The 24,221-nt window shown below is 46.8% G+C and overlaps 2 protein-coding genes across 4 annotated transcripts in view; one reads left to right on the top strand and one right to left on the bottom strand.

Moving 5' to 3' along the window:
• Positions 1-24,221, top strand: part of IQCK (IQ motif containing K) — a 632,757-nt gene that overhangs the window by 46,899 nt on the left and 561,637 nt on the right. For all 3 annotated transcript variants that reach the window (XM_078665098.1, XM_078665097.1, XM_078665096.1), the window contains exon 3: positions 21,190-21,286. In XM_078665098.1, coding sequence (XP_078521224.1) covers positions 21,190-21,286 — 97 coding nt within the window. The remainder of the gene's footprint in view (positions 1-21,189; positions 21,287-24,221) is intronic.
• The window catches only part of KNOP1 (lysine rich nucleolar protein 1), a 386,483-nt gene that overhangs the window by 120,713 nt on the left and 241,549 nt on the right, over positions 1-24,221 (bottom strand). The gene's annotated exons all lie outside the window — the stretch shown is intronic.

Genomic DNA, 24,221 nt, shown 5'->3' with positions numbered 1-24,221 from the left:
ATATATAACCTAACTGAGGACCTAATTAGTATGGCGGTCGGATGGAAGTCTGACTGCCATCCCTTCAGGAACGAGACCAGCCAACTAGCCATCGGTGGTCTGGCAATAGGCATTACGATGCGACCGCCTGCAAATGTAAATGCAAATGTAAATATCCCTGCACTATGTGGCAGGCAGCATGCAGTGCCTGCCACATGGTGCAGGGACATGGAGGGGGGAAGTGCCCCCCAAAACCCAGAACTGAGGGCCAGAAGAAAGGGGGGTCCGCTACAGGACCCCAGTGTCCCTTTCTGCCAGCCTTTTCATGGCGTGCAAACCGCCATGAAATGGCCGGCGCGGAGGGACATCATAATCCCTACAGCGGTGCCTGGCAGGCACCGCCACTTAAGATATCTTCCAAGGGCCGATGAGCTCCGTGAGCCCGTCGGATCAGTGGCGGTCGTCTTTCCGACCACCACCCTTCTGCCCTTCATCGTAATGTGGCGGGCGGGAATCATCAGTACTGTAGTGTAGTTCCTATATTCCCAATAGGCTCTGCGCATTGGAATAATATATCCTGCAGCTTAGACGTAGGACTGAGGTCTACTAGGTCTCTGCCGAATATTTTAGACTTAATTGTGAGTGCCAGCTAGCTCAGAGGTCACTAGAAACTTTCTCCAATAAACAAGAAGGGATTAGTCTCTGACAACCATATAACATGACAACTTTGTTTCCCCCGAATGAAACGTACCTCTAGAGTCACGGAAACAATAGACGGCTATTTCACTCAGTCAGATGTGTATGCTTGTTTTCACCAGAGTTGCTTAGAAATAGAGAGACGGGCGTTTTCAATAAAAGTATTTATTGAACAGTCTTATTTCTTAAGCATAAGAAATGCACTACTACAATTGAAATGCTAGTTAAGAAGTACAATGCATATAATACGAATAGTATTATAAAGTAGTACTGTAAAAGCATTATATGGTTTCTGAGCCATATACATAAAATACATAGAATGCATAAAATACATACAATGATAAAATAGTGGCTAAAAGTACTCAACTGGTGCTTCTAACATACGCCTACCTCGGTGTACCTAACCTAAGCCTCGTACGAGGGAGGAAGTAAGTGAGGAGTAGTTTAAGTTTTAGTATTTCTCTGCCAAGAATCTGTTCAAGAATTCTCTAGGGATCTAATCAGCTCCGTACCTTGGTTTTAGAATGATAGAGGTCTTGTATCTCTCTCTCGGGACTCGATCTCCCAGCAACCCTCAAGGGTAGCCTGGAAACACTGGAGCTGGATTTCTCGGCAGGAGAAAAGACAGCGTCTTTTCAGTGCGTCAGTTGGAGGGTCGGCTTCCTTCAGCACTTGCAGCAGCAGGGCGTCGGACAAGTAGTTAGTCGATCTGCTCTGGAACCACTGTGTGTTTGACTGGGCAAATGTAGGCATATTTATACCCCTGAAGGTGCCGAGTCTGACGTAGGATTGGGCATAATATCGTCACGAGTGCCTTAGTTCCTTGAAAACTCCCGCATTTCTTGGATAAATCAGTATTCAAGCAGGGGGAGGTTCCTGACTGCTGAAGGCTGATTTTACCACAAAATCAATGTAGATTCTCGGAGTTTAGTGGAAGTAGCCATGCCGTATTAGGGCTGCGCAGGCTATAACTAAATAAGGCAATGATTCTTTATGCCTATATAAGGACTGGATGGTTTATACCTATATATGGGAATGAATCGGGGAAAAATTACACTAGGGTCCTAGATTCCCACATAACAGTACAACGGCGGTGGGACCGCCAGGGATGGGCTGTCGGTGGCGATCCCACCATCATGGTAATGAGGCCCCAAGCTCTGCAATTCTCCTTACTATTTACAATGCCAAGAAAAAATTACCAGAAGATTAAGAATTGCTCCAATCACCCAAACCTATTGAACTCCTTACCAACATATATCAATTGCACTGGTAGCCACACAATTTTCAGGAAGTGCTTAGCTCCTACCATAGATGCTTTTCCGTCTCTTTAACTCTTACATTCTTTCTCCCTCAGGGTCTCTATTTTTTTAGGCCAGCAGATCTCCCTATCACACCATTCTTGTTGCTGCAATCTCTGAAGCAACCATCTACTGATCTGCATGTAGCACGCTAAATAGATCCTGATACATGCTTGCATAAATCTATTAAAAGTAGGGTTCTCTATTTGTTCAATGTCAACATGAGTAGCGTGTCCGATCCTGGTTATATTCACTGCATTTATGTATCTTGTTGTTTTGCCTGATAGTTGAACCATTACAAGCCCCAAAATAAAAATAACAAGCATTTGCAATGCAATAGGTCTTGCATTAATTAATATTGAGCTATTGGCATTGCTAAATATTGCAACACCAATTGCAACAAAAGTCTATAAATTGTAAGCCAAACAAATTTGTATTTATTTTTGTAGCAATGGTGTCATGCTGTGCTTTAGATGAATATGTTTAAAAGTAAAGTGCGCCATACTGCGATTGCTACAATAGTTAATTGTGGATGCGTTAACAATTGATGTGTGCACTGATGGCTGGTGGTGTGTGTGCCTGTAGAAATTTTGCACTGATGGCTGGTGGTGTGTGTGCCTGGTGGAAGTGTGCACTGCCGGCTGGTGGTGTGTGTGCCTGGTGGAAGCATGCACTGATGGCTGGTGGAGTGTGTGCCTGGTGAAAGCGTGCACTGACGGCTGGTGGTGTGTGCCTGGTGAAAGCGTGCACTGATGGCTGGTGGTGTGTGTGTGCCTGGTGAAAGCGTGCACTGACGGCTGGTGGAGTGTGTGTGCCTGGTGAAAGCGTGCACTGACGTCTGGTGGTGTGTGCCTGGTGGAAGCGTGCACTGATGGCTGATGGTGTTTGTGCCCGGTGAAAGCGTGCACTGACAGTTGGTGGTGTGTGCCTGGTGGAAGTGTGCACTGACGGCTGGTGGTGTTTGTGCCCGGTGAAAGCGTGCACTGACGACTGGTGGTGTGTGTGTGCCTGGTGAAAGCATGCACTGATGGCTGATGGTGTGTGTGTGCCTGGTGAAAGCGTGCACTGACGGCTGGTGGTGTGTGTGTGCCTGGTGAAAGCATGCACTGACGTCTGGTGGTGTGTGCCTGGTGGAAGTGTGCACTGACGGCTGGTGGTGTTTGTGCCCGGTGAAAGCGTACACTGACGGCTGATGGTGTTTGTGCCCGGTGAAAGCGTGCCCTGACAACTTAGGGTGTCTGTGAAAGTGTGCACTGACGGTGTGGTTGTGTGTGGTGGTATGTGTGTTTGTGTGTGTGTGGTTGTGGTTGTGGTTTTGTGTATGTGTGTGATTGTGTGGTTGTGTGTGTGTGTGTGTGTGTGTGTGTGTGTGGTTGTGTGTGGTTGTGTGTGTGTATGTGTGTGTAGTTGTGTGTGTGTGGTTGTGTGTGTGGTTGTGTGTGTGGTTGTGTGTGTGTGGTTGTGTGTGTGGTTGTGTGAGTGTGTGGTTGTGAGTGTGTTTGTGTGGTGTTGTGTGTGGTGTGTGTGTGTGGTGTTGTGTGGTGTGTGTGTGGTGTGTGTGTGTGTTTTGTGTTTGTGTATGTGTGTGGTGTTGTGTGTCTGTGTTTTGTGTTTGTGTGGGGGTTGTGTGTGTGGTGTTGTGTTTGTGTGTGTGTGGTGTTTTGTGTGTGTGGTGTTGTGTGTGTGTGGTGTGTGTGTGGGGGTGTTGTGTGTGTGTGTGTGTGTGTGGCGGTGTGGTGTGTGCGTGTGGTGTTGTATTTGTGTGTGGTGGTGTGGTGTTGTGTTTGTGTGTGTGTATAGTGTTGTGTGTGTGGTGTGTGTGCATAGTGTTGTGTGTGTGTGTGTGTGTGTGTGTGTGTGTGTGGTTAAGTAGGAAGCTTCCTTACACTGACCTAGGTGAACTTGAGGATACCATCTTACACGGATGACATAGCAATTCAGAATTATAAGTAGAGACAGTATACATTTGCAGAGCAAACTGCAGGCAACTATAACTTCTTCAAGCAAATTTTAGACACCACGCACATATTCTGTAGTTGTTCTCTGAAGTTCAAGGCACAAAGAAAATTTGTATAAACATAAAATAGGAAAGAGGAATGACTCAGATAAACTATAGAAAGGTCAAGATAATTATATTTCGCAAATGGTCATTGGGCTCTAAAGGTCTTAATCCGGCACTGGTGAAAGCGTGCACTGACGGCTGGTGGTGTGTGTGTGTGTGTGTGCCTGGTGAAAGCGTGCACTGATGGCTGGTGGTGTGTGTGTGCCTGGTGAGAGCATGCACTGACGGCTGGTGGTGTTTGTGCCCGGTGAAAGCGTGCACTGACGGCTGGTGGTGTTATATGCAGTTTTATAACGTGCTCAATTACTGCCGGAGCACCCTGGCACGGAATCCTGGAAGGAAAGTGCAAAAGGCCATAACAGACGGAGGAGCATCTAAAAAGCGATTTTAAACAGATACGTTTTCAAAGCTTTTTTAAAAAGACCAAAGTTCAGGTTAGACCGCAAGGGCAAAGGGAGACCATTCCAGGCGGTCGCCGCTCTAACCGCAATTGACTGCCCGCCTAGCCGAGATCACCAAAATCGAGGGACCTGCAACAGATGTTGGGCGGCAGAGCGCAAAGGTCGATTGGGGAGATAGCGGCAAAACCTTTTAATCAAATAAGTAGGACCATGGCCATAAATGGCTTTATGGGCCAAAGTAAGTATTTTGAAGATGATGCGCTGCGGCACTGGCAGCCAATGAAGCCTCTGCAAGTGGGCCCAAACACTCATGCGACTTGAAATGTTGCATAAAAGTCTGGCTGTGGCATTTTGAATGACCTGAAGGCGCCCCACCAGATAGGCCGGGGACCCACTTAACAGAGCGTTAGCATAGTCAAGGCGCGAGAGAATTAATGCTCTGGCCACTGTCTCTCTCGCTGTGGATGGAAGATAAGGAAAGAACTTCCGCAGAGCTTTCAGGGTGCCAAAGCATCCACCCGTCTGCCTGCCTTTCCCTCCTGAGGAGGGGTGGGGGGTGGCATCTTACTGGGCAGAGCTGCTGGGGTGATGCCGACATTCTAGAGAGAAAGGCACAGCGAGTTGGAGGCTGCCAGGGGTTCGACCCAGGAACCCGACAGGCGGTTGAAAAATCCCCACAGCCTCTTATTAGCATGGTAGTATGGACGATGGGTGGCCTCCTTTGAAGTGCCGACAGAAGAGAGCGTGGTGTATACTTTAAAAAAAATAGCACTGTGGTGTTAATTGAAAGGGCAAGGCGAATTGAAGGCCTGGGTATGGGTTAGTCTTAAGTTTAGATTTAGGATTGTAGCATGAAGGATAGTGTCTTGTATTTTCACTATGAAGAGTCACATTAAAAAAGTCACGGTTCTTTGAAGATGCATTTGACTGGCGTGGGGGTATTCTCGCTGTCATTTCTGAAACTAAGAGACAGACAATCACTGGCTCTGCTCAGTTTGCAGCCATTTGGCCCCATTGACGCTCTCTGCAGAAGTGGAAAACCCACGGCTTCTCTGACACGTCAGTGGTGGTGTGAAATCACCTGCTGACTAGACGTCAGGCTTGAGTGAACTGCCTTCAGCAAGCATGACTCATCTAGCTAACTGTGGGCGAAAAAAAGTAAGAAAAATCAAAGAAATAATTCTTCACGTACCGAAAACAAAGAAAAGCGAAAACGACAAGTTTTTAAGGTAAATAAAAAAAAAAAAATTATCATTTTAACGATAATAATGGTGTATACTTTGAAAAAAAAATAGCACTGTGGCGTTAATTGAAAGGGCAAGGCGAATTGAAGACCTGGGTATGGGTTAGTCTTAAGTTTAGATTTAGGATTGTAGCATGAATGACAGTGTCTTGTATTTTCACCATGAAGAGTCACATTAAAAAAGTCACGGTTGGTTGAGATCACTTTCGCGACGATTTGATGTTCTCAGTGGCCACGCGGCTCACTGAGAACACCAAAGCGACTGCAAAAGTGATCACGCAGGTGGACAAATGGTGCACGCGCCCGGCGCACATGCACTGTATCCGATCCGCCTGCAGACTTTGGGAGCACTTTTGAAAGCCCCTTACTTAATATCTCGCCAAAGCATCGCTAACACAATGGCTAAGGCGAGACCTTAAAAGCTGGACTAGACGAGATACTCATTCTTGACCTAGGGCAACTTCAGATATCTCCATTAGGTGGTAAGAATTTGTCATGTAAGGGAGCTGCTGCATATCCAATCAAGACATTGAAATTGTGCAGCTCTGGAAGCGGGTTTCTATGTGGTGTGAGATTGCATCACCTTTATGTTATCTTTCATAGTACAGGCTGTTCTATAAATGCTCATAGACTCCTCCATAAGTTGATTCACTAAAATGTAATTGAATGCTGAAGTGACACCAATCACTCTTTGACACTCTGTGACATCTCCTAGGTTATCACTGACATCACAGTGGTTACCCTTTGAGCCACCCATAGCCTGTCAACAGCCTCTTATTCGCTGTTGATGAGTTAGGAGTAACTGGACGGGTAAGAAGTGGCAAATACAGGAAGTAAATGCTGCTGTTATTGCACTGTTCACTCAGTAGCGGCTGCTACGGGGCAGCAGTGGTGAGGGGTATTAAAAAAAAAAAAAAAATTAAACTTACCTTACTGACGGCCGCCTCTCCTCTGTCATTCTTGCCATGATGCAGGAAACAGGAAGAACACAGACTCCCAGACTTCCTTAGTCAATCATAATGCTCCTGAGCAGTGCCATGATTGGTCTGAGCGCCATGGTTCGGTGCTCAGTCAGGTACTGGGGACGTGTGCATGTTCTCCACCCAGGCTGTGTATTACTGCCAGTGGAGAATATGCAAAGTTCACATGACTGTTTGGCTGGTCCAAGATGGCCTGCCAAAACATCATGCGCACTTGGAGAGTGCCTACCATTCCTCCCCTGTTCTGTGGGCAGCCCAGCCCCACCCCGCTCCATACCTACCTACAGAGCTGCTATGGAAAAATAAAATGATAATAACATGGAGGACCTGCTGCAGGTGGTGTGGGGATCAGTACTACTCTTATGGATTGAGTGGTTCTTAGTGATTTGAACAGCCTAGGGGGTTTTAATGTTATTACAGCCCTAGCAGTGGAGGTAATTTGTGATGTGCTCCATGGCTCCCCTCCCAACCCTTTTCAATGTTTATATGAAGCTGTGTTCATGATCTCTTGGTAACAATGGTTGGGGTAGAGTTTCACATGTACTCCAAAGGTACCCAGCTGATCCTTTCGCTGAGTGGAGTTTAAGATTGTGACTACTACGACCTAACCAACATCGTACAGAATATCTGTGAATGGATTTGCTTGAATTAACTCATACTTAATACCAACAAGACTAAGCTTATGTTGGTTGGGTCCAAAGTGATATTGCAAAAGCTGAATAAATCATGTCGTTTGTGATGCTGCCACCTGTATCTCTATGCAATGAACTGTGACTAAGGAGGGGCAGGTTAACCAGTTTCTAAAGTCTGTGCCATCACATCTGCTAAATTGGAATCAATGGAAGACAATTGAGCCACTTCTGACAGTGTTATAATTGGATCTTGCCTTGATTACAGTGCCAATAATTTCGTAGGTACCTCTAAAAAGATTCTGGTGCCCTTGCAAAAGACCCTGAATGATTTAGCTTGAGTGGTGACTGAGCACAATCACCATAAAAATATAAGCTTCAGGCTGCAGAGACTTCACTGAATCCAAATTGGAAACAAGATTACATTTCATGCCATGGAAATGATTTTTAAGATCCTCAAGGAAGGTGGATTGACATCTTACTTATGTGAAATGAAATGAAATAAAATAGGCATTTATAGAGCGCATGGCTGCCCTTGAGCGTCCCAGCGCTAATGACAGAGGTAGTGGCAGAGGAGAAAAGAAATCAGGGAAAAAGCCAAGTTTTCAGCCCCTTGCGGAACGTGAGATGGTTGGGCTCCGCTCGGAGGGTAAGTGGGAGGGAGTTCCACAGTTTGGGAGCAATAAAAGAGAAAAGACGGCCTCCCGAGCGGGCCTTTTTGATCTTAGGTACATATGCAAGATGGAGATGAGCGGAGCGCAGGTTTCTTTTAGTAACATGGTGTCTGATAAGATGTTTAAGAATGGGTGGGCCTTTGTTGTGAAGGATTTTATGGGTCAGACAGAGCGCTTTGAAGTTAACTCGCTCCTGCACCGGGAGCCAGTGGAGAAGCCTTAGGGCTGGTTTTGCCGAGCTCCTACGGGTAGTGCCTGTTAGCAGCCGAGCTGCCGAGTTCTGTACGCTCTGAAGTTTGGCAATTACTTTCTTTGGGGCGCCAAGATAAAGAGCATTGCCGTAGTCGAGTCTGGATATTAAAAGACTCTGGATGATGAGTTTCCTAGTGTCTTGAGGAAGCAAAGGTAGGATTTTGCGGGTGGTCCTGAGGATACCGTAGCATGCTCCGGCAGATTTCCTAGCTTGGGTTGCGAAGGAAAGATCTTGGTCTAACCATAAGCCTAGGCTTTTAATAGCAGGTTTAGGGGTCAGAGCTGGACCCATACAGGAAGGCCACAGAGAGCTTGGATTAAAGTAGGCTGGGTTACCCAGTACCATAATCTCCGTTTTCTCGGCATTGAGCCTAAGGTGGGAGCGGTCCATCCAGCGAGAAATGTCACACAGGCATGAGTAGAGATTGTCGGGAGAGCGGTCAGGTTGGTTAAGGGATACTACAAGCTGCGTGTCGTCCGCATACGTCACTAGCTTGAGTCCATAAGGGGACACGATTTCCTGGAGGGGAGACATGTAGGCATTAAATAGGGTGGGGCTCAAGGAAGAGCCCTGGGGAACGCCACAGGATAAGGGAGTGGAGTGAGATTTAGAGGATCCCTCCCAAATTTGGAAGGATCGGTTGTGGAGGAAGGATTCCAGCCAGGCTAGAGCCGGCCCAGAGATACCTAGAGCCCTTAGCCTATGGATCAAGATGTGATGGTTCACGGTGTCGAACGCCGCGCTTAGATCCAGGAGGATCACTGCCACTGATCCTCCTGAGTCCAAGATTTTGCACGTTTCTTCAACGACAGCCATTATGGCTGCCTTCGTGCCCTGACCTGGGCGAAAGCCCATTTGGGAAGGGTGAAGGAGGTTATTATTTTCAAAATAAATTGAGAGCTGCTTGTTGACAAATTTTTCAACCGTTTTGCTCACTATGGGCAGAAGGGAGATGGGGCGGTAGTTACCCAATTCGGTTGGGTCGAGATGTGGCTTCTTCAAGAGGGGCTTCACAATAGATTTTTTCCAGCCTGGGGGCACAGTGCCTTGAGAGAGGGAGGTGTTTATGAGTTGGACCAAAGGTGAAAGAATAGTTGGTGTGACTGATTTAAGGATATAGGGGGGAGCCGGGTCACGTGGAGAGCCACTTTTGATGGATGAAAAAATAGGGAGAAGGTTCTCTTCTGTGGCGGGAGAGAAGGCGTTCAGACCGAAGCCGGGTTGCAACTGTGTGAGGGGCACTGGATCAGGAGAAGTATCATCTGTGAGGGGAGGAAGAGATTTTAATATATTTTGAATTTTTACGTTGAAGAATTTGGCGAATTCATTACAACGGTCTTTAGACTGGTCATCAGGTGGGGGAGGGTCCGGTGTCTTTAAAAGTTTGTTGATTATGCGGAACGTTTCTTTGGCTGGGTTGGAGGAAGCTCTAATTTTTTCCTCGAAGAAGGCTGCTTGAGCGGATTTAAGAGCTTTTTTATAGATAAGGATAGTGTATCTATAGTCTTTCTTTTTTTGGGGAGTAGGTTCTTTCCTCCAAGCTCTTTCATGTTTTTTGCATAGTTTTTTGTGTAAGCGAAGCTCCTGGTTAAACCATGGGGATCGCGGCTTACCCCTAGCGATGCGGACTGGGGTCTTGGGAAGGGTTAAGTCGAGGGCATTTTCAATCCAAGCAGAGAACATGGTGTCTGCTATGTGGATGGGGGAGTCATTAGGTGGCTTCGAGCATTCCAAGAGGTGCCTCCATTCCTCTGTATCCAGTTTCGACCAGCGGCGCTCGAGACAGGGAGAGGATGATTTTGGCCTGTACAAAACTGGCAGGTGCAAACTGAAGCCGATTAGAAAATGGTCTGTCCAAGGTAAAGGTGTCGGGTTTTGAATCTTTAAGTTGGAGATGTTCGAGAATAGGGGTTCTAAAAGATGGCCCATTTTATGAGTGGGTTGATCACTGAGGAGGTGGAGTTGGTAAGCTGCGAGATCAAGTAGTAATTCTGAGGCTCCTTTATCATTGGGGTTGTCGAAATGGAGGTTTAGGTCACCCAGGATGATGTTGCTGAGATCTCTGAGTTGGCAATGGTTTGATGCCCTACTATTCTGGGGGGCAGGCTTGTTTAATCAACAGTGGCTAAATGTTGAAATAATCTCCATGTAGCTTAACCGAATTCAAAAGCAGACTTTAAAACTATTCTTTTTTTAGACTTTTAGTTTCCTCTCTTTGTTCTGACACCTCTGTATTACTGGTGCGGTGATATCTAATGGTTTTATCACCTTACAAATGCTGTTTGACTTACACTTTTTTGTGTTTTGGTTTCTTGTTTGTCAGCATTTTCATTTTCCCTCCTCTTTATGCTTCTCTATTTTTGTAGACCCTCTTGTAGCTTATTGTTAGCATTCCATTTGATATGGAGAGGATGTCAACACACCACAATTCTGTGATTCTGAGTATGTTGCATTTATTTTCATTCCTAGGTTGTTTGTATTAAGGGATTGTTTGTGGATGTAGTTTGGACCAAAGTACAAGTGATTAATCTTCCATCGCTATCTGAGCGCATGAAGGTGGCCACATATCAGTTAGGGTTTGGACTAGTTTAACTCCAGGTTCTTTTTTTCGGTTTGTACTGCGTATTTGCTACTGAGAGCAATCTCTATTAGGGAATGAGAAGTTTGTTTGGTATTTCTTCAACTACAGTGGATCCTCATCATGCTGATTTTTTTCTATGTGATAGTTGTCCAGTGCTTTAGAACATTAGCAGGGAGTGATCTTAGACCTTGGGTGTCTGTGTAATTGTTACTGACTGAACCATGCAAGGTGGCATTATAGATATCATGTCACTGGCAGATATTGGTGGGAGGGTTTGTCTTCCTGTTCAGGGAGCTTATTGTTTGGAAGGTGGCTGTGGGGAGAGGTTTGGGTTAATGAGGGGTTGTCTTTTGTGTTTTAGTTGTTGTTTCTTGAGGATGTGTCCCTAGTCTTAAGTGTTTTGGAACCAGTGCCCCCTAGCACCGGACCTTGTGTTTTTTAACTTGTTTATTAGACAATGGAAGTTTGTTTTGAGTATTGGCTTTGGGCATTCATGAGAAGTGTACTTCAAAAGTGTAATCAATGAATGCAAATGTCATGTTTGCCACTGGGTTAAGTTTCATTTTCAAGAACTTGCATTGGGTAATTGCTCAAGACGTCTGTTGATACTGCAGAACTTTTTCAGTATTCCACATGTTCAAGAGGCAGAAATCTACATGTCCTGTACAAATACCTACTTGTACCATTTACTCTCTGCATGTTATCCTCTCCGTCCTCAGGATCAGCTTGTAGTACAAATAGGCCACCTCCAGATCTATCCAAGCCCCGAATGCTATTAAAGCCGTGGGCTAGAGAAGGATCAGGTGAGGGCAAAATAATAAACAAAAGGGAGGAAAGGAAGGGGACTGCTGGGAGGGAGAGCTGTGAAGACAGAAAAGAAACCAATGATTGATGGGTCGTAATTCTAGTAACGTGCTTTTCCACAAAGCTACTTATTAAGCTAAACTGTGCTATACCTGTATCAGGAAGGTGAACTGTACTAACACAGGAGATGCTTCTCTGCCATGTAGAGTACAAACATATATCCTGTGATTGCCTTCCCCTGTGAACATAGAAACCCACTATTGAAATTACCCGTACTACCAATGCAATTGAATGATATATACTGGTAAGTAAGAACGCTACATACCCTAATCTCTTTCCCTTTGTGTCCTGAAGGAAAGTAAACAGAGTTCTAAGCAATGCAGCGTAAGTTACTCAGTATCTCCCATGAACAAAAATAATAAGGGTTACGTCACCCAGAAGAAATGCAAATAAGGTTACCTTAAGGAAGTCGTTATCAGGTGGATGAATAGACCCTTCGTCCACCCTGGGACTTATCTTAGTAAATCCTCTGCAATAGCCGATGCAAGAAGGCTGTCCAACAGAGGATTTATGGCAATGTATAATACGCAACCAAACTGTTTCCTCCGCAATAGCCGGTGCAAGAAGGCTCGCCAACGGAGGAAACGTCAGAACCAGCGAATGTGTATTTCTTCCGCATGAGCCGAGGAAAGCATGCTCACTCACGGAGACACGGGAGCCGACAAGTCGGTTCAAGGAAGTCTGCCCTCCGCAATAGCCGGTGCAAGAAGGCTCTCCAACGGAGGACAGAGACGAACAAGGAAAGTCGGAAACAACGTACTCGACAGGAACCGCAAAGCTGGTAATCACAGGAGCGCAGGAAACGCCAATCCGTACGGTCGTCTGGGAACGCCAGGAACAACAAGCCAGAATATCCGACAACAGCTGCAGGAAACGGTTTCTACTTATACCCCGCCTCCCAGCCGCTAAGCCTTCTGGAATATGTAGTCATTCATGCCGACCCCATCATCACAAGAGGCGCGACGGAATCTGACAGTACATCCCCCTCCCCTCACCTGGAGCGCCGAAGGGGCCCGGGGCGGTCAGGATACCGGCGATGAAAATCTGCCACCAGGCGAGGAGCATGAACCCCAGAAGCAGGCTCCCACGAGTTTTCTTCGGGGCCGTACCCCTTCCAAGCCACCAGATATCGAAGGCCACGGCCCCGCCACCTGGAGTCCAGAATACTCTCCACCTCGTACTCCAAGCCGTCAGGGACCAACAGAGGGGGAGGGAGACGTCGCACCACCGCAGCAGCAGGCTTGAGCAGGGACACATGGAAAACAGGATGTATACGTAGATGTCTCGGCAACACCAGCCTCACTGCCACCTGATTGATACGTTGCACCACCCGAAACGGGCCAATGAAGCGAGGGTTAAACACGCTGTAACGCCTGAATCTGAGGTTCCGGGTGGACAGCCATACCCAGTCACCCACCTGATACACAGGACCTTGACGGCGTCTTTTGTCAGCCGATTTCTTATAAGCCAGCTTCGATGCTTTCAGGGATTCCTGCACCTGCTCCAGCACCAACTTCAGCCGGGAAGCCCTCCTGGCCGCATCAGGCACCGTCACCTCAGGGGAAGGGTGTGCAAACGGAAGAAACCGAGGATGATGTCCGTAAGTACAAAAAAAAGGTGATACTCGCGTGGCAGAATGGGTCGCATTGTTGTATGCCACTTCCGCGAGCCATAGATGCTCCACCCAGTTGTTCTTACCCTGAGACACATAGCACCGTAAAAACTGCTTTAACGTCTGGTTGAGACGCTCAGTCTGACCATCAGTTTGCGGATGGAAGCTTGTAGACAGAGCCGTTTCAATATGAAGAGAGGAGCACCATGCCCTCCAGAACCTAGCGGTAAATTGAGAGCCCCTGTCAGACACTATGACTTTGGGTAAACCGTGCAGGCGCACCACATGGACCATAAGAAGCTGTGCCAATTGACCCGCTGTAGGTACTTGAGGACAATCAATAAAATGCCCCATCTTTGTCAGATAGTCAATGACAACCAATACTGCTGTACAACCCTGATCTCTGGGTAGACCTACCACGAAGTCCAATGATATTCGTTCCCAAGGAGTAGAAGGGGTAGGCATGGGCTGTAAAAGCCCTGCAGGACGACGATGATCAGATTTGGCACGGGCACAAACATCACACCCCGACACCCATCTCCGTATATCGTCCTTTATCGTGGGCCACCAACATCTACGCTGGATCAGATCCACAGTCTTATCCACCCCCACGTGTCCAGCACTGGGTGAAGAGTGACACCAAGAGAACATTTGTTTCCGCAAGGATTCGGTGGGTAGGAGCATTCGCCCTTGATTTATCGGAAAGCCGTGTCTTATGTGCCATTCAGGATGTGACTGTAACCATCTCCTCCATGGGTCCGTTCTGATTCCATATCGTATGCCCTGCAAAAAGGCATCAGGTTGTATGCCACAAACCACCTTGACAGGATCCACTATCGGAGCTTCTGCTCCAACCCCCGAGGATTTTGTGGATGATTGACGGGATAAGGCATCCGCCTTTCTATTGTCCACTCCAGGCCTGAAAGTTATAACAAAATGAAACTCTGAAAAGAAAAGCATCCACCTCAGTTGTCTAGGGGATAGATGCCTGGCCGCTGCCATAAACTGCAGATTACGGTGATCGGTGTAAACCGTCACCGTATGCTTCGCTCCCATGAGAAAATGCCTCCATTCCGTGAAGGCATGTTTGATAGCCAAGAGTTCTTTTTCGGCTATGCAGTAGTTGAGTTCAGCCCCCGTAAGTTTACGTGACATAAAAGCCACGGGATGCAAAAGGCCTGTGGATTCATCTCGCTGTGAAAGAATGGCTCCGGTAGCTACCTCTGAGGCGTCCGCCTCGACTATAAATGGAACGTCTGAATTGGGGTGCTTCAGTATTGGAGCGGTGACAAATGCTTCCTTTAAAGTTACAAACGCCTCCTGGGCTGTCTCATCCCACCCAAACCTTTGGTCTTTTTTCAACAGTCTGGTTATGGGAGCCACTACCTTCGAGAACTGGTTGATAAAACGTCTGTAGAAATTGGCGAATCCTAGAAAACATTGAACATCCTTGATGTTTCTAGGAATCGGCCAGTCTCGAACTGCTTGAATCTTCCTCTCTGCCATTTACTGCCCCAAGGGGGTAAGCATAACCCCCAAAAATTCCACAGTCGTGACATGAAAGTCACATTTGGACAGTTTGCAGTAGAGATGATTGTTCTGTAGGATCCTCAGGACAGATTGGACGTGTTGTACATGCATGTCTTCCGATTCGGAATATATGAGGATATCGTCTATGTACACAATGACGTGTTTGTCCAATATTTCCCTCAACACCTCGTTAAGGAAAAACTGGAAGGCAGCAGGGGCGTTGCATAGCCCAAAGGGCATGACCAGGTATTCGAATAACCCATACCTGGTCTGGAAGGCCGTCTTCCATTCGTCCCCTGCTCTCATTCTCACGAGATGGTATGCTCCCTTTAGGTCTAACTTGGTGAACACTTTAGCCTTTTTCACCTGTTCCAATAATACATTGATTAACGGTAAAGGGTATCTGTTCTTTATTGTTACCGCGTAAGGGCTCGAAAGTCTACACAGGCTCTTAATTCCCCGTTGGCCTTGGGGATGAAGAACAACGGGGACGCTGCTGGTGATCGTGAGGGGCGTATAAACCCCAACCCTAACAGTTTGTCTAAATACTTTCTCAAGTAAGCATTTTCTGGCTCTGTCAACGCATACAGCCTGCGCTTGGGAATCACTGCCCCAGGAATCAATTCGATCTGGCAGTCGTATGGCCTATGTGGGGGCAACTCCTCAGCTCGTACTTCGTCAAAAACTCCTTCGAAGTCCTGATATACCGCTGGGAGTGTAACCGCTTTTTCTGCGGCGGTGGCTATGTGATCCCCACATGCCAAAGCAAACGAAGGACATTGTGCATATCTAAAACAATGCTCTTCGCAATAAGCAGAGTTCATCACTATTGTGTCTGTTTCCCAATTGACTTCCGGGTTGTGTCTCTTCAACCAAGGAATGCCTAGGATTACCCCATACTGCGGTGCCTTGATTATGCTGAAAGAAACTCTTTCTCTGTGATACCCAAACCTCATCTCTGTCAGAGCTGTTTGATAACTTATGGGCCCGGTGTTCAGTTTCCTGCCATCCACTGCGAATACATCGGTACCGTCTTCCTTAGGGATCAGAGGTATGCCTATTCTTTCTGCTTCCTTCATGTCCATAAAGAAACCCGTAGCCCCAGAATCCACCATAGCCTGCGTATGCACCTCCATCATGCCAATCATCAAAATTATCTTGATGAACAAATGTTGCGCTCCCACTACCGTATTCAACATTGAAGGGATAACAACATGACTCCAGGGAACCCCTTCATCAACCCCAGAGCCCTTCAGTTTTCCGCCGGTTTCTCTGTGGCCGCGGACACCCCCCTATTCATGCGAAATTTGGCAAATTTGGGTTTAACAGGGCACTCTCTAACAAAATGGCCTTTTTTGCCACAGTAAAGACAAGGACCGAACTTACGCCTCTGTTCCTTTTCGGTGGCGGTTAAGGCCGCACGGACCGCTCCTATTTCCATAGGCTCTGAAGAGGCGTGTAATACCGTACTATCAGGGGTCTTTACCGCCACAGAAGAGGGGATTGACCTGGTCTTAGCCCCGCTACCTCCTTTACGATTCTTCATCCTGTGGTCCAATCGTAACACCAAATTGATCAAATCCTCACAGGACTCAGGCTGGGGGTCTATTTGAGCTATGATGTCTTGCATTTCCTCAGTTAAGCCCTGATGAAAGATTGATGCCTGTTTGGCTTCAGGCCACTTGGTTTCAGCAACTAGACGTCTGAAATGGTTTAAATAAGTAACCAAATCTTGATTCCCCTGACGTAGACCTAGGAGTTCTTTGTCCGCCATATATGTATCGGCCCTTCTATCGAATACTTTTGTGAACTCTGCTTGGAAAACATCCCAGTCATGTAGCATTGGATCGTTTCTCTGTACTATTGGAACAGCCCATTGAGCCGCGTCCCCTATTAAATATGAGATGACGAATGCAACCTTAGACTGATTGGTGGGGAATGACCTGGGTTTGCATGAAAAATGCATTGCGACTTGTGTCAAAAACACTTGCACCGATCCAGCATCTCCGTTAAATCGTTCTGGATGTGCTAACGGTATGTTAGGGGGAATTTCTACCACTACTGAACCTGCTGTACCCGACCCTGACGCCCCAGCACTAAACGGGTTTTTCTGTATGTTGTCTAACCGGTTCCTTAACTCGGTGCTTTCTTGTCTGGATGCAATTAACTCAGATTGCACCACAACTAAAGCAGCCATCACCTCGTCCAGAGTAGCCATTGCCCCAAACTGATCGGGAGGAGATTAATACTGGGGTCGGATATTCTGTTATCCTCTCCGTCCTCAGGATCAGCTTGTAGTACAAATAGGCCACCTCCAGATCTATCCAAGCCCCGAATGCTATTAAAGCCGTGGGCTAGAGAAGGATCAGGTGAGGACAAAATAATAAACAAAAGGGAGGAAAGGAAGGGGACTGCTGGGAGGGAGAGCTGTGAAGACAGAAAAGAAACCAATGATTGATGGGTCGTAATTCTAGTAACGTGCTTTTCCACAAAGCTACTTATTAAGCTAAACTGTGCTATACCTGTATCAGGAAGGTGAACTGTACTAACACAGGAGATGCTTCTCTGCCATGTAGAGTACAAACATATATCCTGTGATTGCCTTCCCCTGTGAACATAGAAACCCACTATTGAAATTACCCGTACTACCAATGCAATTGAATGATATATACTGGTAAGTAAGAACGCTACATACCCTAATCTCTTTCCCTTTGTGTCCTGAAGGAAAGTAAACAGAGTTCTAAGCAATGCAGCGTAAGTTACTCAGTATCTCCCATGAACAAAAATAATAAGGGTTACGTCACCCAGAAGAAATGCAAATAAGGTTACCTTAAGGAAGTCGTTATCAGGTGGATGAATAGACCCTTCGTCCACCCTGGGACTTATCTTAGTAAATCCTCTGCAATAGCCGATGCAAGAAGGCTGTCCAACAGAGGATTTATGGCAATGTATAATACGCAACCAAACTGTTTCCTCCGCAATAGCCGGTGCAAGAAGGCTCGCCAACGGAGGAAACGTCAGAACCAGCGAATGTGTATTTCTTCCGCATGAGCCGAGGAAAGCATGCTCACTCACGGAGACACGGGAGCCGACAAGTCGGTTCAAGGAAGTCTGCCCTCCGCAATAGCCGGTGCAAGAAGGCTCTCCAACGGAGGACAGAGACGAACAAGGAAAGTCGGAAACAACGTACTCGACAGGAACCGCAAAGCTGATAATCACAGGAGCGCAGGAAACGCCAATCCGTACGGTCGTCTGGGAACGCCAGGAACAACAAGCCAGAATATCCAACAACAGCTGCAGGAAACGGTTTCTACTTATACCCCGCCTCCCAGCCGCTAAGCCTTCTGGAATATGTAGTCATTCATGCCGACCCCATCATCACAAGAGGCGCGACGGAATCTGACAGTGCATCAGTGACTCACTAATGGAACACACTTTCTGGCACAGCCACATTTACCCACTCACCCATGAAGACAGGCTCCTTGGGGTTGGGGGCAATGGAAGAGCATGTGAGAGGAGCCAGGCAGGGAGGATACATTAAAAATAAATCTACTAGCAAAAGACAAGAAGTACATGAGGAAGAAAGCCATGTAGAGGGTGGAAGAGAAGAACATAAGAGAGGGAGCAGTAGAGGGGACTAGTGGAGAGTGTAATGAGGGGAGAGCAACTTGGAGAACGGGCACAAGGGAGAAGTACACGAGAGAGGAGTATGGGGAAGGAAGAGAAGCACCCAGGAGACAGCTGGAAAACACATTCACTCTCTTGGAGTGCTTAACCAACAAGACAAATGTAGTCACTTAAAAGTGAGCAGTGGAAGGCTAAAAGTCAGGCAATCAAAAGGATTGTAAAGAGGCTATACTCCAGGGAAGGAATAAACACAAGAAAGGGAAGGCAAGCCGTCGAATATGAACCAAGCCTATAGGATTGACAACGCCTTCTCATGGTAAGCAGGGAGCCGGCTGTAAACGTGTATTTCAAAAGTATCATTTTGTCAGGCATGTTCTGTGTTGCAAGACTTCCCATTGAGTAAACAAAGTAGGCCACTCACTGACACTCCATACTTCATAAGGCTAATGTATAGTCTGGATAAGCACTATTAAGAGAGGCTGGGGGAGCAATGTGCTGATAGCAGAACACAGAGGGTAAGGGGTAAGCTGAATCGCGGACTGACGGCAAAGAGCAGCAGTAACACCTCTGCTGACATGCATTAAAGGCTGAGAAGATGAAATAGAACTAATACCTCCGGGCTGGGACACTGATGTAAGCACCAGTAGGAGAACATAGCAAAATTAAGGACACATATACCGTCATGAAAGGCCAAGGGGTGAGCAAATAGCACTGTCCAGAGACATATGCAGCACTCATGATAGGCCTCCATCAGTCCCCGCCCTAAGCCTCATAACAGAGAGGGCTACATGTGTGCTCCACAGAACTACATAGGCCTCTCTCCCTTCAATCTTGCTTCTCTAGGGCTCCTCAATCAGTCTCAGCTGGTCTCCGGAGAAATGAAAAGGCAGGCTGCTGGCGCTGCATCCAACCTGCAACATCCAATAGCAGCAAAGTGGTTGCCCCTGAGTACATCCTTTGACTGCAATCCCCATCAGGAAGAAATGATTTGCCTGAGGGTGGGTTAAGGATCCCACCGGACAATCCTGGGCTAGAGAACAGTTGTTGTTGGCTTCTGGCCAATCAAAAGCCTTTATATGTTTTTCTATGGGGTTTTGTATTTCTATTTGGCTTCCTAGCTGGCTGTGAGTGTCACAGTGCCATATCTCTGCCCCTGCTTAATGTAAAAAAATGCCTAGGTGCGTGTCGGACTAAAGAGACATTAAAACGTCTTTTTCCTGACAGAAACAAACATATTTGAGGCTTTGGGCAAAATGACTTGCTCGTTCCTGGTCTACACTGTATTTCTTGGTTATAAGAGTCTACTACATACTATGAGGGTCTTTAAGATAGCGGGCGGATCACCACCGCCCGTATGGCGGTGACGATCCGTCCGCCAAAAACTACTGCCCGCATATAAATCCCCCCCCGCCACATTACCATGACGGGGGTGGACCTGGTGAATGGGAAGACCGTCCGCCTGTAGGCAATCCGCCCGATTGCCTACCGGGCAGAAAAGCCCAGGAATATGGTGACGTGTCTGGTAGACACCGCCATCCATATTAGTATGCAGGCGGGGACATGCCTTTCCATGGCGGCACAGAAAGGCATGCGGACTTCGACATTGGGGCCAGGGACAGGGATTCTGGGGGGTGGTAGTGCACATGGGAGGTACCTATGGTACCTCCCTACATTTGAATGTACAACATGGCAGGTATCGCGCAGTGCCTGTCATGTTGTGATTTTGAAAGGCACAACTTGCTTTTGTGGCATTGCGGCGGGCGGTGATGCCAGTGTAGCGGGCCCATCCTAATTGTAGGTGCGGGACCGCCGCAAGCACTGCGGGCGGTCCCGTTTCTCGGGGGTATGCCGGGGAGACAAAGTCCGCCCACCATACTAATGACCCCCACGGTCACAGGATGGAGTCTTTATGTTGAGGTAGTATGACTGGGGCAGTGGGTACCAATTAAGACCAGAATCCGAAAAAAGTACTTCCTACGAATATGTGAATGCCTATTTTACTATTTTAGGGGCCGATTACGATGGTGGGAAATCCGCGACCGTCGGGCCGGCGGTCGCAGATTTCCCGCCATCGTCCTGATTATTCCCACCTCCAAATTAGGATGGCGGTGGGAATAGGAAAGGCACCGCGACGGACGGAAAGACCGTTCGCCGCTTTTCCACCGGTCTAAAAAAAGGGGTTTAATATGCACCGCCATCCATATTATGATGCAGGCTCAGAGCAGCCTTTCCATGGCTGCATTGCCGCCATGGAAAGGCTGGCGGTTCCTGCTGTTGGGGACCCGCCGCGGGCCCCCAGGGTGTGGGGTGCACATGGGGGGCACCTATGGTACCCCCCTGCTTTTACATGTACAATGTGGCAGGCACCGCGCGGTACCTGTCACGTTGTGCATGTAAAAGCACAACATGTATATTTTACATTGCGGAGGGTGCTGCTAGCAGCACCGCCCGCCACAAAGTAAAATATACAGGATGCGCCCGCCACACTGGTGGACGCATCATAATTGAATTGGTGAGACCGCCGCAACTATTGCTGGCAGTCCCTTTAGGAGGTGCGATGGCGGGCGGACAATTGTCTGCCCGCCATCGTAATCGGCCCCTTAGATTTCACCTGTCTTCATATTTTTTCTGTTTGTATCATTTGAAACAAAAGCGAAGATTATTTGCCCCTAACACTTCCAATGTGAACAGATTCAGTGACTGTATTTCATTTAAAACAATATTTTGACAGTAATTGGCATTATACTTTTTTTTTTAAAGTCACTTAGCAGTTTAGAAGAGTTTCCACTTGATTTGACCTGTCTGCTAGAACAGCATCCAGCACAACGGATTCCAGTTCTTTCTCCTTCAAAAGCATGTAAGAATCAAAATGGGGTATATTATTTTATCTGCCCATGTACTGTTTTGTTTTTACATTATTTAATTTAATGTATTATTCGTATTTATGCCTTCTACTCCTATATTTGCTATTGACAGACATATTCACTGTGAGTGTGTAGTAATGGTTCAGCTGCATATTGAAAATCGATTTTTTGATCTGCCAATGGCTTTGGCACCATTTGACGAATTTGCATGAAATGTGCCACTCGCTTGCAGGTTCAGCAGGTGGCGCCCTGTGCACAATGTTTGTTGACACCCCCCCCCCAATTGACCACCTCCGACACAGATTCCCTCACTAACACCATTTGACAATGCCCTCAAGTCTCCATAACCACTGTCTCTTAGATTAATTTAGTTTTATAGCGCCACTTATACCAGTTTAAGGTGTCAGAACACTTTATATCACACACACATTGCACAGAGACAATCATATGTGTGTAAATGAGTGTATAGGAAATGTTACATAAGACAGAGGCCTACAAGGTGTAGGAGTCACATGTCATCCATACTGGTAGGCAGTATACTTAAGAGTCCTTGGTCTGAAAAAACGCAAATTCGGAATTTAAAATGTAACACAATTGTTAGGGGTTTTCTTTATTAATAAGATTCTACCTAAATGAACCCTTTTTGCAATATTAGGATAATGAAAGACTGGGCAAAAAACACGTAGCTCTAATACATTCCTTGCAGTTTGCATGCAGCTCTTTGATAACAGTTAATATATCAGGATTTTAACTTATAAACTGCAGGTAACAAAAGGATCTCTCAGACAAAAGAGGTAACCCATTGACCAATTATATTATATGCACTTTGTGATCTGAATGGGACACATTCTTTTCAGCAGAAGATAAACCCTCTGAACTAAGAGTCAACATTTCTTAGACAAAGCTCTGGTTTCTTTCCAGGAAGAACATTAATCAAATGAGTTATCTTGACATTTTTATCGCTGGGACTAGGAACGCGGCATCAGGTACTTTTAGGACAATAAACATGGCGCCCCCACCCCAAGTCAGCGCCCGGTGCGACAGCACCGATCGCACCGCCCTAGAGCCGGCCCTGCTCGCTTGATGCAAACACCTCTGAAAGACGTTGCTCCAAACTTAGCCTGAAAGTAGTATGTTATTGGGAAAGTCTGCTTTGGTGTAAACCGTTCAGTAGATGTTGTGGCGTTTGCATTACAAAAAAGTATCAGACATGCTACGAAGAATTAATTATTTCTTTATTCCTTTTTTGCCGATTTCCGAAGTATGAAACTCAGAGTTCTGTTAATCAGATCTGGATTTTTAATTAGTGTGATGGTCTGATGAAGCGCTTGAATTATTTTTTCTGCCATCTTCAAGCTCACGTGTGCAGCCAAACTCGTTAGCTTGGCGTTGTAAAGCAGGCGGGGGGAACAATTTATGAGCAATAGAGGGGAGGGAAATAAGTGGAATTAGGCATCGTAAAACTATTCCAAAATAAGAGAGAAAACCCATTTTGAATACAGTTAGCGTACAGTAATCTTTAAAAAGTTGTAAACTCAGGCCCGCCATTTTGTATTTTGTATTTGTTAACAAGTAAAAAAGTAAAAAAGCCATTTGAAATGTCTTGAAATTAATTTAAAGAGGGGTACACGTAGGGCCTCATATAAAAGTGCTGGGGCCACTTGCAGAGGTCATATTATGCATACAAATACATTTACACACACACACACACGCATGCACGCACACACACACACACACACACACACGGTAGGTATAGTTGGGGTGAAAGTTTCCATAGGAAAAGCGTTCTTTGTCTTGCCAATACTTTTGGCGCTGCCTGATGAATTTTTACAAAATGTTGAAAGAACTTCCACTTTTTGGTTCAGCAGCTGTGTTGAAAGTTTTGGGGTGACCCGTCAAGCGTGGGCAGAGAAAAAAGGGGGATCCCAAAACATGATTTCCCCTTGTTATATCTCTGTCTAATAGACACCGCCAGCCATATTAGGATGGGCCAGAACAGATGCCTTTCCGTGGCGGCGATGCCACCACGGAAAGGCATGCGGTCTTCACTTCGGGTGCCCCCTGTGGGCCCCCGGAGTAAAGGAGAGGTGGGAGGTGCACACGGAGGGTACCTGTGGTACCCCCCTGCATTTGCATTAACAAAGCGGCAGGCACCGCGCGGTGCCTGCCGCTTTGTTAATGCAAATGCATTTGTGCATTTTTAGCATTGTGGCGGGCGGCACGCTAAAAATGCAGAATGCGCCCGCCACAGTGGCGGGCACATCCTAATACCCCCCACGGGACCCCCGCCCTTATGGCGGGTGGTCCCAATGACCGATAGGATGGCGGGCGGACTAAGTCCGCCCGCCATCCTAATGGACCCCTTAGTGTACAGATTTCTTTTTTTATAACAAATGTTATTGGGTTTATGCAGAAAAGCGTGGCCGCACAGGCAGATGAGTACACATATGATGAGGAAATTGGTATACCCATCAACATGAACAAACAAATCTGCACAGTTGACCCCACCCATCCCCCCCAAACACCAAGTGACAATGCAAATGTCCAGCGTCAATCATCTGTAGCATTCCCCTGTTCACCCGTCCCATACCCCTGAATTTCTGCCTCAAGTAATGAGCTTACTGTGTTATTGGGTGGCAAAACAATCCCTCTGCAATCGGCCAATTTTTGCCAGATTTTGGGCTGCTTCTATAGACATCCCTTTGCCTGGTACATCACAACCTCTAGCCCCATACAATGATCCATCCCCTTCTTCCATGCTGCAAGAGACTGTGGAGATTCAGCCTTCCACTCTCTGGCTATATCCCTCTTCGCTAGTATTAGTCCCAGGAATAGGAGCAACCGTTTATATTTGTCCCCCCATGCTGTCAGTAATATGAAGGAGAATATGTTTTGGGTCCAGGGGGATGGTCCAGTAGAGAACCTCCC

This window comes from Lissotriton helveticus, chromosome 10 (genome assembly GCF_964261635.1).
Source record: "Lissotriton helveticus chromosome 10, aLisHel1.1, whole genome shotgun sequence".
In the NCBI taxonomy this organism is placed as follows: Eukaryota; Metazoa; Chordata; class Amphibia; order Caudata; family Salamandridae; genus Lissotriton; species Lissotriton helveticus.
This window is presented reverse-complemented; position numbering and strand designations above follow the sequence as displayed.